Genomic DNA, 18,086 nt, shown 5'->3' with positions numbered 1-18,086 from the left:
ATCATATAGCTGCCATAGGAACGATCGGAAAATTGGTAGGAAAATAATATGAAACAAATTATAGCTTCGGTGTTTTTTGACATATTATCTTATACTATTGGGAATATCATTTTTTGTGTTTTTAAATTTAATAATTATAGCTGCAAGGGTATATAAACTTCGGCTTGCCGAAGCTTCCTTTTTTTCTTGTTAAAACAGCTGTTGTGCAACTTTTGTTCTTCCGAAAACCGGACTGTTTCTCTGATAAAACATTGTGTGCATCCATAAAACTCACAATTTGGTTAGCAAATAGCCGCTCAAAAACTTTTGACAAAAAAGGCAGGATGGCAATAGGTCGATATTCTGTACTTGATTTGGGAATTGGTAATATTTTTGGTATTTTACAGGATTTGGGAAACGTAGAGGTGGTGATGCAGCAGTTTAAAATGTGTGTTATTACAGGAAGAATTTTGGGAAGGATTACTTTTAAAAATTTTGGATTTATCTCATCTAAACCCGTTGCGTTGAATTTAAAGCTTAAAATTGATTTAAGGACATCGTACTGGCTGACACAATTTAAACTAAAAATAATATCACAGCTATTTCTATCACAAGATTCAAGGGATGTCAGGTAGGTGTTATTAGTGATTTTAGGTACGGTCGATTGCAAAAACTTATGATTTAGATCATTGATCTTGATGATCACAGCTTAAGGTTGGTTTAATATTGCCGATCCCCAATTCCCTTAAAATTGACCATGTATTTGTATTGTTTTTTGAATGTTGGAATTTATGTATGTAGTAATTTCGTTTCGCCTCTGCAATGGTTTCATTAACCAATTTTCTATTTGATTTAAATTCGTTGTAAAAATTCTCTGTCTTGTAACGTTTCCATTTCGCATACGATTTGTCGCGCGTTTGTATTAAATTTTTTATGTTATAATTAAACCACGATATGGCCCTGTGTTTACACATTTTGCACTGTCAAAGAGGATTTTCACTTTCCGTTGTAAAATTTCTAGCTGAGTGTTAGCCTCAGCAGTGCAATATAAGGAATCCCAGTCGCAAGAGTCTAAATCAGCACTAAGTAAAGCATAGTCAATGTTGACAAAGTTCCTATACTCTATGTAATAGTCATTGTAGTCAATATTAATGTTGTAGGTGAAAAAGATCAGATCATGTTTGGAAAAGGCAGAAAACGATATTTATTTCAAAATTCTGAATTTTTTTACAGTCACTAACATAGAATACATCAAGTAGGGTGTTGCAGGTAGTGGAAAAATGTGTAGGATACTTTACAGGAAATAAACCAAGTGATTCCATATCGTTTGACAAATGCTTTTCAATTAAAATATTACTGTTGAAATCGCCAGCAAGAATTGCATCGGAGTATTTCAATGAGAGGGTGGATAACAAATCAATAAGCTCAGAGTATTCTGTTGTTTTGTGTGGTAGATACAGCCAATTAAAATTGATGTGTTTTCTCTTTTGTTGAAGATACTTGTCTCTGGTTGAACACATATATTTTTAGCGTTAAGTTAGGCTAATTTATGTGCGAAACGAACTAGACGCAGACAGCTGTTCTGGAGACAATTCGAACTGCAGCTGATAAAGCTTATGCATGGTCTCCAGACACCTAACATCTTCTCTCCCATGCACTCTAACGTGAAAAAAACCATGACGAGAGAAAACAGCTGATAGGAGCTTTTCTTTTTTCATAGTCATTCCTTTTTAAAAATTTTATAGATTGCCTTCGTTATTTGCTCGTTTAAATAAATTGCCGCATTCGAATTTACACCTAACACTCCAGAACCAGCGGTTTCTTGTGAGTACGCCTGTACTCGGCAGCGTGCCACAGCATAGTTATTTTGTCCCTCAAGCGCTCGAATTTGAGTTTTATTATTGGGTCAACAATAGTGCTCGTCGCGTTGCGTTTTTTAACCCTAAAAATCTCCAAAAGTTTTGGTGCCGGTGTGATTCCAAGTGAAAAGGAGAGTGTATTAAACAAAGTTTTTTAGCGATTCGCCCTCTTTGTAGGGCACATCGTGCAATCTGACTTCGCAATGGCCATCAGCATTTTCCTGAGCATATATTTTTGCGGGTAGCTCACCCACTTGCTTCTCCAGACTTCGCATATCTGCAATTTCAAACTCCAGATGTTGTATGAGGTCACCACCTTCTCTACTTTGGCCTCCAAACTCTCTCTGACGATCCGGGGTCGGCAGCACAGCAGTCGATCTAAGATGCCCGAAAAATCTCTGATAAATAATACAATAATAATTCCAACGCCGCATGTTAAGTACCGGAGTACCGACTGAAACTGGTAGTGCAGCCATAAATGCCGTAGTACCAAAACCTGTCACCTGTGTACCGCAGCGGAAACAAATTTTTGTTTCTCGGCTGAATCCCGACCTTTCATCCCTGGACATCACGACCTATATCCCTAACAAAGTTCAGATTGATGATCTAAAGGTTGAACGATTTATTTTTCCATATGCTAGGGAAGTATCATTATTTAAGATCGTTGTTCCCTGTGCTCATTTTGCAACTATGTGCTTAGCCAATTTTTGGCTTGTAGGCAATTTTGTTAAAGAGTACGAAGCTAAAAACAAGAAAATTCTTTCAAGGGAAGTTGGAAATCCCATTAAATATCCATCCACATCTACATCTTCATCTATCTCAAAAAACTAGATTCTTTTCTTCAGCTTTCCTATCAGAATACAAGGGGCTTACAAAGTAAGTTAACCAAATTGTATACTGATAGTTTTTTCTTGTCTTCCCATGTTATTGTGTTTACAAAAAGCTGGTTAAAACCGGAAATTTTTAGATCCGAAGTTTTTCCAAGTAAGTACACAACTTACTGGCTTGATCGTCCGTCCCGACGTGGAGGTGAAGTTTTAATTGCAGTTGACTCAGAATTAACGACTGAAGTAATAACGTCCGACGAAATCAATGACATTGAATTTCTGTGTTTAAAACTATCCCTTCCGGGTATTTCTATATCAAACAAAAACACCTCTTAACGAGGTAAAAAGTAGTGGCAAACGCGCCTTTAACAAAAATTTCTGATATCAACAATTGTGACGAAAAATGATATTACAGATTTTCAATTCTGCGGCTTTATATAGTAGTTGTCTTCGCACGCTCTCTTGCGCGCTTCGCCACTACGTGTACTGCCGTCCACAGTGATACATAACATGTTCATATATTCCGCCGTCATCTGAATTCCCAATATATGCGAATCATCTGTCCGCTATCCAGCTTAATTCAAGTGAACTATTAGATAGGGATCAGTTAATAGTTTTAGGTGAGTTTAATATACCTAGGGCGACATGGTCGCATGATTTTCTTGACGGTTTTCTTGACATTTTATTGTCTCAAGTAAACCATGTTCTAAATTTATTAAGTGATTACTGGATCTTTGTTTCAAGTCCAGATTTTGTTTACATAGCTAGAACCTCTGCAATTACTTTACCAGAAGACTCATATCACCCAACGCTAGAGCGGACATTGACACGGATACAAAAGTACGTGAACTATCTGAAAAGTCAGCTATACGCATCCCCTGCTTTCGTAGAGCAAACTTTGCATTCATTAATAGCCTTATATCGGATTGGTCTAATCTGTACTTATGTACTAATATAACTGAAGCTGTTAATATATTTAATAATGTATAAAACGCAGTTTTTGTACATGCGTTCCTACGTATTATCCCAAAATTTCAAACCAACCTCCGAGGTTAACAAAGAGCTGGCACGACTTAAAAATGTAAATTCTAGACTACACAAAAAGTTTAGAACTTCCGGTTCACAAGCTGCCTTTTCCCGATACTTAACGCCCAGTGTTATAAAAACTATTTAGCTCGTTGCAGGACCCATTTTACACTGGATCCAAAACAGTTTTTTAAATTTGTTAACACAAAGCGTAGATCTTCAAGTTACCCATCATCACTTAAATTTGAAAATTCGGCCGCAAGCACTGATCAGGCGATAGCCGATCTTTTTGCACAATTTTTTAAAACCACTTATTCAACATTAAGTCCTCCAGATCAGTCTTACCCATATGACATGCCTTAATCAAACTTTATTTTTTGTCCTGTTACTAGTGAAAGCTCACTTCTTTTAGTTTGCAAAGGGTCATCCGGGTTCAGACGGAGTCCCTGGATGTGTGCTTAGGTATTGCGCTGAGACTTTGTGTAGACCATTGCACAAACTTTTTACTTTGTCTTTAGAAACGTCCGATTTCCCACACAGATGGAAGGAGTCGTTTGGTATCCCGCTTCATAAAATTGGGGAGTAAATTGAACGCATATTTTAAAGCTATCAGCTATACCGAAGCTCTTTGAGAACATTATTACGCCGCATTTACAACACAGTTTTAGGTCCCTTATTTCCTCTTGTCAACACGGATTTATAAAACGTAGGCCAACGACAACAAACCTTTTGAAGTTTACTTCATTTGTTATAAGTGGTTTAACAAAAAATCGTCAGACTGATGTGGTTTACACTGATTTCAGTAAGGCGTTTGAATTTGTAAATCACCCGATTCTAGTCCGGAAATTTGACCTTTAGGGTTATTTGAATGGCAGGACTCAAATGGTAATTTTTAAAAACTCTTTTTCATCATCATCAGTCATCTTGGTCCGCTCCTGTTTACATTATTTATAAATGACCTTCCATTAGTCATATGACACGATGTCACGTGTACTTATGTACGCAGATGACGTTACGTTGTGCCTGCAATATAATGACCCCGCACAAAGTTTAGCTTTACAATCTAATCCCAATGCATTTCAAACATGGAGCATGGATAAGGAATTAAATTTAAATGGTTCTAAGTGTAAACTAATGACCTTTGTTCGTGTCAGCCCTCAATATTCAACTTATACTTTGAGTGGTTGTGTGTTAGATAGGATAACGCATGCTGACGATTTTGGAGTCTATATGGATCCTAAACTTAAATTTTCTGATCACATTACTACTATGGTAAATAAAACCAGGGGCGTGCTTGCATTTATCAAAAGGTGGTCGAAGGAATTCGATGTCCCCTATGCAACAAAGACTTTGTTTATTTGAACCTTTTATAGTACTTTGCAATTATTTTAATAGACTATATCACCTAATATCTACTACCGATATACTTCCTATCTTTAAATCAATAATACTATCCTACTTAGTAACTAATTAGTTTTACTTGTTTTTTGAATCTGTATTTGACCTGTATTTTTAATTGTTATTTTGTCTTTTTTTGTCCGATATTTTGTTTACTTGCCCAAAACGGTGAAGGGCTCCGCGCGTAACAAGCATTGTTTGGTGTCGTAGGGCCACTTGTTTGTACTGACAATAGTGCATCAACGTCCATCGCTCAATTGACCTATCTTGCTACTAGCTTGAGTTGTGCTTATAATCACCGAAAAAAACAGCTTTTTGCAACTCAGAAACAATGGAATCATTAACTTGCTTAGCAAGAAGGGAAGTTTTTTTGTTTTGAATACGAGGACTCAAGTATGTTACCGATTTATCAGGCATTTCCATTAGATTTTCCAAAGCAGGGTCGTATTTGGCTAATAATTCTATTACAGACAAGAAATTTCCCATATTACTATTCGAGAACTTATGACTTTGTCGAAAAGCTAAATTGCACGGGGCAAACATTAACGTGACACCTAAAACTCTATTAAGGACCTTGCCCCAAAAATTATAATTTTTTTACCTATCTTCTTCAAGAACTTCGTCCAATGTACCGTGTTTTTGCCACTGCTCGTAAACATCGCAAGACAGTTTGACGCGTTCTAAAATATGTTTCACATCGCCAAATCCTGTTACCCAAACATTTTGACTTCCGCTTGTCGTTTTCTCAGGAAAAAGCCAACAGGGTTGACAGTACACACGGTCATGCTCAGTCGAATATCATAGTCCATTTCTTCTCAGTGGAAGTCCTAACAATTTTTTGTGAAAAGGCGTCCGTCCTGTTTTTCATCGTTCGGGAAAGGACCCGGAAGTTGTACTGGGCCAGACGAAATTATAGCGTGTTTGATAATTGGGTCCGAAGTAACGTCAGGAAAAGTGTTCCCTGTTTTAGTGTAGATAGGAGGCAGTGAATCTGTTCCTGTTGTACGCCTCGCGCTACTCACATCGAACTTAGGAGTCTGTACCTCGCGATCTCTTACATTTTGGGATGATTCTGGCTGTTGTTGTGGTTCTGAGAATTCTGTATTAGTTTCTTAATCTCAACCTCGATTTATGAAATATTTAAGTTATTTCTTTATTTCAAGGGGATTATTTTAAAAAGAAACATGGGATAATTTTATTGGTAATTATACCCGTTACTCGTAGAGTAAAAGGGTATACTAGATTCGTCGGAAAGTATGTAACAGGCAGAAGGAAGCTTTTCCGACCCCATAAAGTATATATATTCTTGATCAGGATCACTAGCCGAGTCGATCTAGCCATGTCCGTCTGTCCGCCTGTCTGTCCGTCCGGATGAACGCTGAGATCTCGGAAACTATAAGAGCTGGGCTATTAAGATTTGGCGTGCAGATTCCTGAGCTTCTTACGTAGCGCAAGTTTGTTTCAGTAGAGTGCCACGCCCACTCTAACGCCCACAAACTGCCCAAAACTGTGGCTCCTACAGTTTTGATGGTAGATAGAAAATTTTAACTACGCCCAATCTAACGCCCACAAACCTCCAAAGAAAAAAGCTATGACGTCAGAGCCAGACAATGCGAAATGTTTGCGGCCGAACTTAGCGGCAAAGAAAAAAGCCCTACCGGCGCTCAGAGAGAGCAAAGTGCGCGGCTAACTTATTCTATTGAATAATGAACCCTTTATCCATTTGTCCCATTGACGGCAAAAACCTTTAAAGATCTGTACATCTTAATTTATCTCTTTCAAAGAATATGTATTAGCTTAATAAATACCTATAGATTGTTCCAAAAAAACTTTTCCGTTTTCAGTCCAATGCTCTCAAACCAAAGTAGTTAGGACAAGCCTTGACACTAGAGCCAGAAAACGACATACATACATACATATGTATTTATGCATGTGTGTGGACGTAAAAAATTGCAATCTAATATCCGCGGCAAATAGAATTCTTTCAAACAAAGCTATTCAACCAAATATTTTGAAATACAGTATGTGCCTTAAAATTGTGTATGTTTAGCAAGCATACATAAATATAAATGTTTTTTGTCTATTTTATGTGTTGCTTTCTCATTCTTGGCGCTGGCTGAAACAAAAGCAGAGCCGAGAAATGAGAGCAAGGGAGAGAGAACAAAGTGCGCGGCTAACTTATTTTAAAGTTTGTTATCTGAGTAACGGGTATCTGATAGTCGGGGTACTCGACTATAGCGTTCTTCCTTGGTTTTTTTTGCAAATGGTAAGTATCTCATTTTCAATTGTACTTACTTGATGTTTGTCTTATTTCAATATATTTATTTCTTGGACACTGTAACGAGCATTTCGGTGGCTTCCTTGCGCTGATGCAAAGCTACAGGAGGCATCCGAGTACAGCGTGGTTGGTTATTTATTAATAAGTTATTTTTTTATTTTTTAATTGATCCGAAAAATATAAAAAATAAATATTTTCAGCGATCTTATGGGTTTTCAATATTTATTTGCTTATAAGATGCAAAAAAGTAAAAACAAAACTGATTAATATTGATATTACAAAGTTATGAAAGTATATCAGGTTGATATGAAAGCATATCAGATTGATATGAAAGCATATCAGTTTGAAATTAAAGCATATCAGTTGGATATTTAAAAATACCACAATTTGGTTAAAACTTTGATATGTGCGCATATCAATCTGGTATGAAAAATACCTAATTGACATGTTCGAAAACATCAATTTCAAATGTTCGAAAAGGGATCAAAATTGATATGCAAAAATACCCGATTGATGACCAGTTTTGGTATTTCATTTAGTCTGTGTAGAAACAAATTTTAACTGAAATGTATCAGTCTCGTCAATACCTATCGATAGACCCAAAAAAAAAATTGTCAAGCCCACTCTAACGCCCATAACGCTTAAATCTGTCCACCGCCCACATAACCATATATTGAGATCGCGGGTAGGTGGTGCATTTCAATCTCGCTTTGCTGCTTGCATATCTCCATTTCCCTTTTGTCCCTTTATCTGAGTAATGGTTAAGTGATAGTCGACTGTAGCGTTCTTCCTTGTTTATTTTGTGAAAGGTTAATTAACTCGTCGAAAGTAGTGAATAAAAGTGTTTGCACGCCCTGACATACCTTGAACAGATCCCGTATCAACAGACGATGCTGGCGTGGATGATAAGCAAGTCACGAATTTCACTTGTGGCGATTCACGAGTGAAAACTGAACTATAAAACTGAGTTAAATCAGCTCGAAGTAGTCGAGTCCGAAAAGTTTTCGTCTGTAATTCCAAAACGAACGTATTCTATCTCTAAGCAATCGGTTGTTTTTGTTTATTTTTTTAGTATAGTAACGACTCTAGTGTCAATAGTTACCAACTCAATTATAAGGTCTATGAATGTTTTCCAATAATTTTGTATAAAATCTGTTTCGTTTTTTTGTAGTTTTGTGCTTTTGTACTTGGACTTATTGAACAATCGCAAATGTCCATCTTTTCTAGGAAAAATTCCTCGTCGGAACAACCAAAAACAGCCATTAATTTAGTTTGTACCTGCTCTCTTTCTGCTCAGAGTGCTTGGGGCCCAGCTATACCCTCCTCGGCTTCTGGATCTAGCACTTCCACTTTAATGCCACGCCCACCTGAGGGTACCGCAAGTGTCCATCTTTTCTAGAAGCAATAGCTCGTCGCAATCCTGGGACAACTAAAAAACAACCATCAATTTATTAAATTTGTACCTGCCTTTCTTCCTGTTCAGAGTTCTTGGGGCCCAGCTGTACCCTCCAGGTCTTCTGGTTCTAGCACTTCCAATTTAATGCCACGCGCACCTGAGGCTTCTCCATCTAGTGCTGGCTTTGAACTTCTTATCTCCCGTATTGACCAGATGATGGCAATGATGATAAAAATGATGGCGCTGCTTATGAACCCGTTTACCGGCAGTTCGCCCTCTGATGCGTCTAAGATCAGGAGACATGTCTAATTTAGGCATTTGTTTCTCATTTTGGAACGGTCTCATTAGCAAAAAGTTTCGAGTTTGAGAACTATGTTACCGCTAATTCAATTGATGTGAGGGTAATAAACGAAATGCATTTCAACAGCCGCTCACATCTTAGAATTTTTGAACATGATTTATTGACGGACAACCACCCCTCTGACCGTGTTCGAAGAGGTGCTGTATTTTACTCCGCTCTCACTTGCAATCCTCCCCTTACAGTACAAACCTACATATCTGTAAAATGTTAAGCTGCCGCAATTACATTAAGCACGGACTTGGGAGACATCGTAATTATTATTGTTGAACGTTGATGCACTAAGAGTAGTACAAGCAAGTGGCCCAACGAAACCAAGCACGTGCTTGTTACGTGCGGGGCTCCTTTTTCATTTCGGGCGAATACGGTTCGCGACATACACACAAACGTACATTGAACAAATAATGGCGGGACAAAACAAAGAGAAACGAAGACTTCACCAAATGAGTATAGATTTGAAGCCCCATTTTACGATTTGTCACTTCTTTCGGCCCCATACAAATCGATCCGCCCTAACAGGGATAGCAGTTGAGGAACAAATTAGATGAGATAGGGTATTCTATTACAAAAAAGAACGGCTCGTGCAGACTTAAATTGGATGTAAATCATGTTTGGTAGTAGTTGCGCATTAGTCTAACAGGAACATTAAGGTTAGGCGGCCTACCTCCTTTAATAAGATTATGCATGCAAATAGTACCAAGCATTATTCTACAATTTACTACAGTAGGTAAATGAAACCACGTAAAAGAAAAAGAAGAAATTGTTTTGTTCAATACGGTCAATGTGCACTTGATATTGTGGACTCCACAACGAAGAACAATATTTTAAATTAGGACGGACGAGGAAGGTTAATAATAATTTGGTAGTTATGGATCATCAAATTTTGTCTGTTTAGTGAATTGCTGAAGCAATGTTTGAAGCTTACTTGCTGAAATGATAATTCTAACAGACAATCAACAAAGTTATGGTCAGATAAAGGTGTAGAGACAAGTGAGTCGAGATGGAATATCGTTGTTAATCCTGCATAATCTCAGAATGTAACCATTTCGTTTAAGAGGTTGAACACTTATTGCCTCACCATTGACCCTGGAACTACAATAAAGCACTCCGAAATGGTTAAGTACCTTGGGCTTACTCTGGATGAAATTTATATGGTTCCTTTATCCGGCCAGTGGACTGTCGATTCCGGCGAAAACTCGGCTCTTTAAAACTATTTTGATGCCTAGTCCACATTAGGCTGTACACTTCTGTGGCATTGCCTGTAACACGTCTATAAAAGGAATTTAATCCTGCCAAGCCAAATTTTTAAGACATGATAAACGCCCTATACTATACCAGAAACACTACAATTTTTTCGAGATCTCAAAATTTATCCTGCTTGTACATCAATCACTAAGACTGTCACTTGCTACAGATTAAATCTCGTCTCTCACACACACACACACACTTTCCATGCCTATGAAGAATAAAAAGAATTTTCTTATCAGACAATTGGATAATTGGATGGCCCGCAAATGGTACACTCATTCCAGACTTGTACGCATAGACTGCCACACTGCCCAATTTAGTGATGTGCCTTTTATACCCTTGCAGAGGGTAGTATGATTTCTATCAGAAGTTTGCAACGCAGTGAAGGTGACGTTTCCGACCCCATAAAGTATATATATTCTTGTTCAGCATCACTAGACGAGTCGATCTAGCCATGTCCGTCTGTCCGTCCGTTTCTACGCAAGCTAGTCTCTTAGTTTTAAAGCTATCGGGCTGAAACTTTCCCAAAAGTCTTCTTTCTTTTGAAGGTAGTATATAATTCGTAACCAGCCGGATCGGACCACTGTATCTTATAGCTCCCATAGGAATAATTCTATTATTTCTTTGGTGTTTTTTAAAATATAAGCACAATACGCTTGGAAATAACATTTTTTTTTTAGTTCTGAGTTTCGAATTTAATTCTACCAGAATCGGACGATTATATCATATATCTGCCATATGAACGATCGGAAAATTGGTGGGAAAATAATGTGATGTTTCGTCGGTGTTTTTCGACATATTATCTTATAATATTGGGTATATCATTTTTTTGTATTTTTAAATTTAATAATTATAACATGCCACGCCCTCTCTGACGCCCACAAATTATTGTTCAGCGTATATTCAAGGAAAACTGTTTTTTTCCAATTGCTTTGCAAGCAACCATCAATTCCGGGATTGCACAAGCGCTCGCAACTGTTTCAGTTGCCAAGATCGGCATCATACGTTGCTGTATCGAAACAGCGATCATGGTACTATGCCGATTTCATCCGACTTTCCAAGGCCGCCGCAATTCCACACACAATGTCGTCATATTCAGCTCAAGTTTCTAGAGCACTTCCAAGTTATCCGCTCTGTACCCTGTAAAAGGAGAATGTTGACGCCAAAAGTCTGTTTAATTTTTAGAGGTCTCGATCGCTCGCACTGCCCTCCGCTCTCCCTCCCCAACTCACCCCTAAGCCAACACTCTCTCTGGAGCGCTTAAGTTATGCAAGGCCTAATCAGTTATATTATTGATTTTCTAAAATTTCAGCGATTAAGTCACCCCCCGCCCTAACACAACTGAAGGGTATTGATTATTATCTGATTTTTGAATCACCAACTTTTTTTTACTTTCGTGTATTATTTTATAGCAAATTTCAAATGAAACCATTATTCATCTCCTAAAAAAACCACGGCTAAACATAAGGAATGTGCCGAAAAGAAACTGCACACTTTCAATTGTCAAAAGCTCTCAGTGGGAGCTTTCGATCATGCCATGCGATGCACCGTTAGAAAGCTCTATTAATTCTGCGTTGTTTGCATGTTCTCTTTTCACTATTCGTTTTGCACATTTCGCAATGCTTTGAATTGAAGAGCATGTTCGCCAAAAAATTGTGCACAATTACTGTACAGAAAACGGTGTTTCGTACCGAAATTTGGCAAAACGCTACAAAGTTAGTGTTAATAGTGTTAAAAATATTATAATCAAGTTTGGGGAGACATGCTCTCTAAAAGATTTGCCAAAGACTGGTAGAAAAAAAGGTCCAAGGGATGCCAGCGTCGATAAGAAGGTGCTGGCCTTAATTCACAAAAATCCCACGATGTCAGTTCGAGATTTGGCCAAAAAAACGCGTACGAGTACAAGTATGGTTCAACGCATAAAACAACGGCATGGACTAAAGACGTATAAAAAACAAAAAGTTCCTTAAAAAAGTCTGCGTCAACAAAACGGCAAAACGAGAGTGCGCAGACTTTATGATCGCTTGCTCACTGATGCAGTGGAATGCGTTGTAATGGACGATGAAACATATGTAAAATTGGACTCCAAAACTTTACCAGGCCCCCAATTTTACACAAAAGCCAAAGGTGAAACAGTTGACGACTCGGTCACCAAAATAGAAGTGGACAAATTTGGGGAGAAAGTCCTGATATGGCAGGCAATTTGCACCTGTGGCTTAAAAACCAGCCCATTTTTTACGAAAGGCACAATTAACGCTGACGTTTATCAAAGAGAGTGCATTAAAAAACGTTTAATACCATTCTATCGAAAGCACAACGTGTCGACAATATTTTGGCGCTCCTTGAGGCGGAAAACATCAAGTTTGTTTCAAAAGAGGAGAACCCACCAAATTGCCCAGAGCTGCGTCCCATTGAGAGATATTGGGCCATCGTTAAGCGAAGTATATTAAAAAATGGTAGTCTCTCCCAAAACAACATAGACATGCAAAAAAACTGGATGCGTGCAGCCGGCAAGGTCACCAAGGAGGGTGTGCAGAACCTGATGAGAGGAGTTAAACAAAAAATTCGCTCAAAAATAAGATGTTAATTTTTTTTTAATTCTGTTTATAAAAATTGAACGTTTAAGTTTTGCTTCAAAAAAGACAAAAAGAAAAATTGAAATCGAATAAAAAACATGAAAGTTATAGTAGAAAGAAAGTGTGCAGTTTCTTTTCGGCACATTCCTTATAAAACGAACACAAATTTATCTCCCCAGGAAAAAAAAGGGTTATATTAGTCTTCTTCATCCTTGCAGATGGTATTATTGTTTTAGTCCGTAAAGCAAATACTTTTAACATTACCATGTTTGTGGTAATGATTTTGTTCTGAAACCTCCCAAACGAAATGCACTTGTCCTTTTCTCTTGTTCCTAATAAACTATTTAACAAATTAAAGCACCGAATGCTTCAAATCGAATGACTTTAGTTAAGTTGTGCATGATCAAAACAATCTAGCTAATCCTCTTGTTCTCAAGAATTCGAGGTTACTGAGGACTGTATTTAAATATCAAGCCAACCACTGCATTACTGAATCACTGAGTTAATTGACACAATCTTAAGATAAACAAGGAAGAACAGAGTACCTCGACTATCGCCACCACTACTCAGCTAAAGGGACCAAAGGGAGATGGAGATTGCAAGCAGCTAAGCGAGATTGTAATGCGCCACCTACCCGTGATCTCAATATATGGTTATGTGGGCGCCAGACAGATTTAAGCGTTATGTGCGTTAGAGTGGGCGTCGTAATTATACCCGTTACTCGTAGAGTAAAAGGGTATACTAGATTAGTCGGTAAGTATGTAACAGGCAGAAGGAAGCGTTTCCGACCCCATAAGGTATATATATTCTTGATCAGGATCACTAGCCGAGTCGATCTAGCCATGTCCGTCTGTCCGTCTGTCTGTCTGGATGAACGCTGAAATCTCGGAAACTATGGGAGCTAGGCTATTGAGATTTGGCGAGCAGATTCCTGAGCTTCTTACGCAGCGCAAGTTTGTTTCAGTAGAGTGCCACGCCCACAAACCGCCCAGACCTCTGGCTCCTACAGTTTTGATGCTAGAATAAAAATTTCAACTGAAATGTAATGTTCTCATCAATACCTATCGATTGACCCAAAAAAAAGTAGCCACGCCCACCCTAACGCCCATAAACCGCCCACAAACTTCAAAAAATCGTAAGTATGAACGTGAATATCTCGGAAACTATCAAAGATAGAGAATTGGGATTTCAGATTTAGATTCCGTAGCCTTATACGCAGCGCAAGTTACGCGAATATGGCGCATTTTAATCTCGCTTTGCTACTTGCATATCACTATTTAGCTGAGTAACGGGTATCTGATAGTCGAGGTACTCGACTATAGCGTTCTTCCTTGTTTTTTTAAGGTCAATCGATAGGTGTTAATGGTACTAATACATTTCAGTTAAAATTTTTTTCTAGCATGCAAATTGTAGGCGTTACAGCGTTTGGTGGGCGTGAGAGCGGGCGTGGCAAACTTTTTTTTAGGTCAATCGATGAGACTAAAATATTTCAGCTTAAGTTTTTTTTTAGCATACAAATTGTGGCACCCACGTGTTTGAGCGGTTTGTGGCCGTTAGACTGGGCGTGACATATTCGCGAAATTAACTTGCGCTGCGTACAAGGCTTCGGAATCTTAATCTGAAATCCCATTTCTCTATCTTTGGTAGTTTCTGAGAAATCAGCGTTCATATTTACGAATCTTTTTAGTTTGTAAGCGGCTTGTGGGCGTTAAAGTGGGCGTGGCAAACTTTTTTTTAGGTCAGTCGGTCGGTTTTTGTTTTATCACTAAAAGAGTTAGAGTGGGCGTGGCACCCTGCTGAAACAAACTTGCGCTGCGCAAGAACCTCAGGACATGACAAATCTAGCTTTTGTAGCTTTCGAGACTTCTGCGTTCATACGGACGGACAGACCGACAGAGAGACAGATGCACAGGCGGACATGGCTAGATCGACTCGGCTAGTGATCTTGATCAAGAATATATATACTTTATGGGGTTGGAAACGCTTTGTTTTTCCTGTTACATACTTACTATTTTTCTTAAAAAGCCGCAGTGTTCAAACTTCTATATATGTACAAATATTAAAGCATGTTAAGTTTGTTACCAAAAAAAAAAAACCGTTGCTCTAAGAAACGGGCAAAGATAACGGGAGATGGAAATAAGGAAGCAGCAAATTGGCTGCTTCCGAGATTGCACACTTATGTAAATGTAGGATTTGAATCTGGCGGGCCTACACGGCACACTCGCAGCGGGTTAAGTTATATTTTAACTCTTAATCAGTTCGCCATCTAAAAATCCTCGATAAAGAACTCGATTCTTTTAATGCCGCCGATACCTGCACGAGTGAGCGTTCGTGAAGACAACAATACAATTCATGTGACATAAAAGAACTCTGTAAACTTAATCTAAGCACTTCTATGTTTAAACTTGATCCAAAGGACAATTTTTGGCATGAATATAGATATTGATAATAAAACCAAAATGCATTTACACTTTTACCAAACCTTTAAAACTGCGGGTGAAAGATAGTTTTTAGCGTGGGCATATGGGCGTTTGTGGGTGTGGCACCCTACTGAAATAAACTTGCGCTGTCCCAGGCCCAATCTGCATGCCAAATCCCATCTTTCTAGCTTTTACAGATTCTTAGATTTCACAGTTCATACGAAAGGACAGACAGATGGTACCTGCTACACGCATTCGAAGAATCTTTTAAAGAGGTATAATTATTAACAAGGAAGAACGCTATAGTCGAGTGCCTCGACTGCCAGATATCCGATACTTAGCTAAAGGGACTAAAGGGAGATATATATTTACAAGCAGCAAAACGAGATTGTATTGCGCCACCTACCCGCAATCTGAATATATGGGCTTGGAAAACTTTTTTAGGTCAATCGATAGGGATTGACGAGACAAATACAATTTAGTTAAAAAATTGTTCTAGAATGAAGACTGTAGGCGCCACAGTCTTGGTCGGCCTATGGGCCTTTGAGTGGGCGTGGCAAACTTTTTTTTGGTCAATCGATAGGTATTGGCGAGTCTAATACATTTCAGTTTAAATTTTTTTCTAGCACCAAAATTGTAGGGACCACGTTTTTGGACGGCTTCTGAGCGTTTGAGTGTGCGTTCCGCATTCGCGTAACAAACTTCCGCTGCGTACAAAGCTACGAAATCTAGATCTCAAATCCCAATCCTCTATCTTTGGTAGTTTCCGATATATCCGCTTTCATACTTACCATTTTTTGAAGTTAGTGGGCGCTTAAGTGGCGTGCCAAACTTTTTTTTTGGGTCAATCGATAGGTATTGATAAAAGTACTACATTTAAGGTTTTTTAACATTTTTATTTTAGCATTTTCTTTGTAGAAGCCAAAGCTTAGACTGGGAGTACCCTGACGAAACAAACTTTCGCTGCGCAGGAATATCTAGAATCTGCATGCCTAATCGCAGTATGGCAGCTTTTATAGTTTCCGAGATCACAGCGGTCACAGCGGCCTAGACCGACTCGGCTAGTGAGCCTGTTTCGTTAATATATATACTGTATGGGGTCGGAAACGCTTCCTTCTACCTTTTTCATACTTTTCGACGAATCTAGTATACTCTCTTACTCTATGAGTAACGGGTAGAATAACACTATTGTACATTAAAAATGCTCCAAGAAGGATGACGGTAAATTCTGATTTTGTTGGGAACTAGACAAATCGGTATCTCCGCGCTTTAATTTATATCACGAGTTGCTTTTAACCAACCAAGGTAATATATGTTTTATTTACAACTAACATTGCGGAATAAATGAAATCGGTACATTGAGTATATTGAGCTACAACTCGACAAACATTGAAAATGTGAATTTTTTTTAGCAATGTAGTGACTGTAAGTCGTTTTTTAAGTCTGATAAATTCCTTTTAAATTAACAAATAATACCGAAAAAGTCATTTGAACGTATGAAGCTTATTGTCAGTTTCGCTTTTTGTTCACTTACAGCCCCCCGAGAACGAACTGCAGAAGTCGCATGACCACAGTACGGCCGCCTTGAGCGAACACCAACTGCGCGTCCAGGCATCGCTTCAGCGGCTCAATATACCAGATTGGTACCGTGATTACAATAAACAGATCCGAAAGTTACCAGATGTCGGCAATGCCGCCACAAACTCAATTTCCGGTGGACTTCAGCTTGGCAACTTTACCCGCAAAGGCACACAGGAGTCAGGACGTTGGCTGGGGCTCAACTCAAAGACTACCTCTCTCAGCTCGCTGGGATCGGATCGAAGTCCCCTCCTGATGAGTCCCTCGGCAAATAGTCATCACGGCGGCCATAACACCTATCCTTGCGTCCCGATCGCGGGTCACGGCTCAGCTACTGGACAGACGGGCGTGAGTGCCACGCGCTGGTCCACCTCGCACCTCAGCTCCACTCAGACGTCACCAAGTGTCTCGCAGCGCGGAAACTTTGCACGTGGAGCCTATATTAATAGTAGCTTCATGTCCGTGGCTATCGCAAACGGCGGATTGCGTAATTCATACCGGCAGCCGTACCTGGGGTGGCGCAGTACCGAGAAACTATCCCATTGGACGCCCCATGAACGGTTAGTACTGAAAACACCTAATATCTTTCTAATTACTTTAGACATATTAACAATTTCTGGCTAAGTCATAATAACTAAGTAGGTATTTAAGAAAGTCTTGAGAATCGCATCTTTAATATATCTGAGTAAACATCTCTTGACAAAAATTAAATAAAATATGTGACAATATAAATACCTTTTTTAAAATCCGAATTTGACACAACGGATTTACCATCTGAGAGATCCGTATTATCTAGTGTCCTCTATATTACTAGATTTTCCGGATAAAGATTGTTACAAATCGCCAAAGATGTAAGTCCGTAATTCTTCACATATCCGACAGTGCCTATTCGACAGTGTGACCATATATATTTATATTTGGTTCCTATATTACAATTTGATTCCAATCCGTTTCCTTACTTCTGAGTTAAAATTCTAAATTATTTAACGTCATGGCAACATCAGTAAAATCCGCTTTAACCCGATTTATGGCCACAGCTGACTGTCTGATCCACTTTGAGGCCACTGTGAACGCTCCATGTGCTCCTACCCCAACGTTATCCGCCTGTAAAATCCGACGAGATCACTTCAATTCCTTGTGGCA

At 38.8% G+C, this 18,086-nt stretch overlaps 2 protein-coding genes across 11 annotated transcripts in view; one reads left to right on the top strand and one right to left on the bottom strand.

Annotated features, from left to right (window-relative positions):
* LOC139354007 (uncharacterized) overlaps positions 1–18,086 on the top strand; it is a 978,888-nt gene that overhangs the window by 606,646 nt on the left and 354,156 nt on the right. For all 10 annotated transcript variants that reach the window (XR_011605075.1, XR_011605073.1, XR_011605072.1 and 7 more), the window contains exon 5: positions 16,902–17,503. Coding sequence is in view for 4 of the 10 variants with exons in the window: in XM_070998212.1 (XP_070854313.1) it covers positions 16,902–17,503 (602 nt within the window). In the remaining 6 variants the exon portion in view is untranslated. The remainder of the gene's footprint in view (positions 1–16,901; positions 17,504–18,086) is intronic.
* The window catches only part of LOC139354013 (uncharacterized), a 171,067-nt gene that overhangs the window by 33,155 nt on the left and 119,826 nt on the right, over positions 1–18,086 (bottom strand). The window lies entirely within an intron of this gene.

The sequence above is a fragment of the Drosophila suzukii genome, assembly GCF_043229965.1.
Source record: "Drosophila suzukii chromosome 2 unlocalized genomic scaffold, CBGP_Dsuzu_IsoJpt1.0 scf_2c, whole genome shotgun sequence".
Taxonomy (NCBI): domain Eukaryota; kingdom Metazoa; phylum Arthropoda; class Insecta; order Diptera; family Drosophilidae; genus Drosophila; species Drosophila suzukii.
Note: the sequence above shows the minus strand (reverse complement) of the source record. Positions and strands in the feature narration are given on the sequence as shown.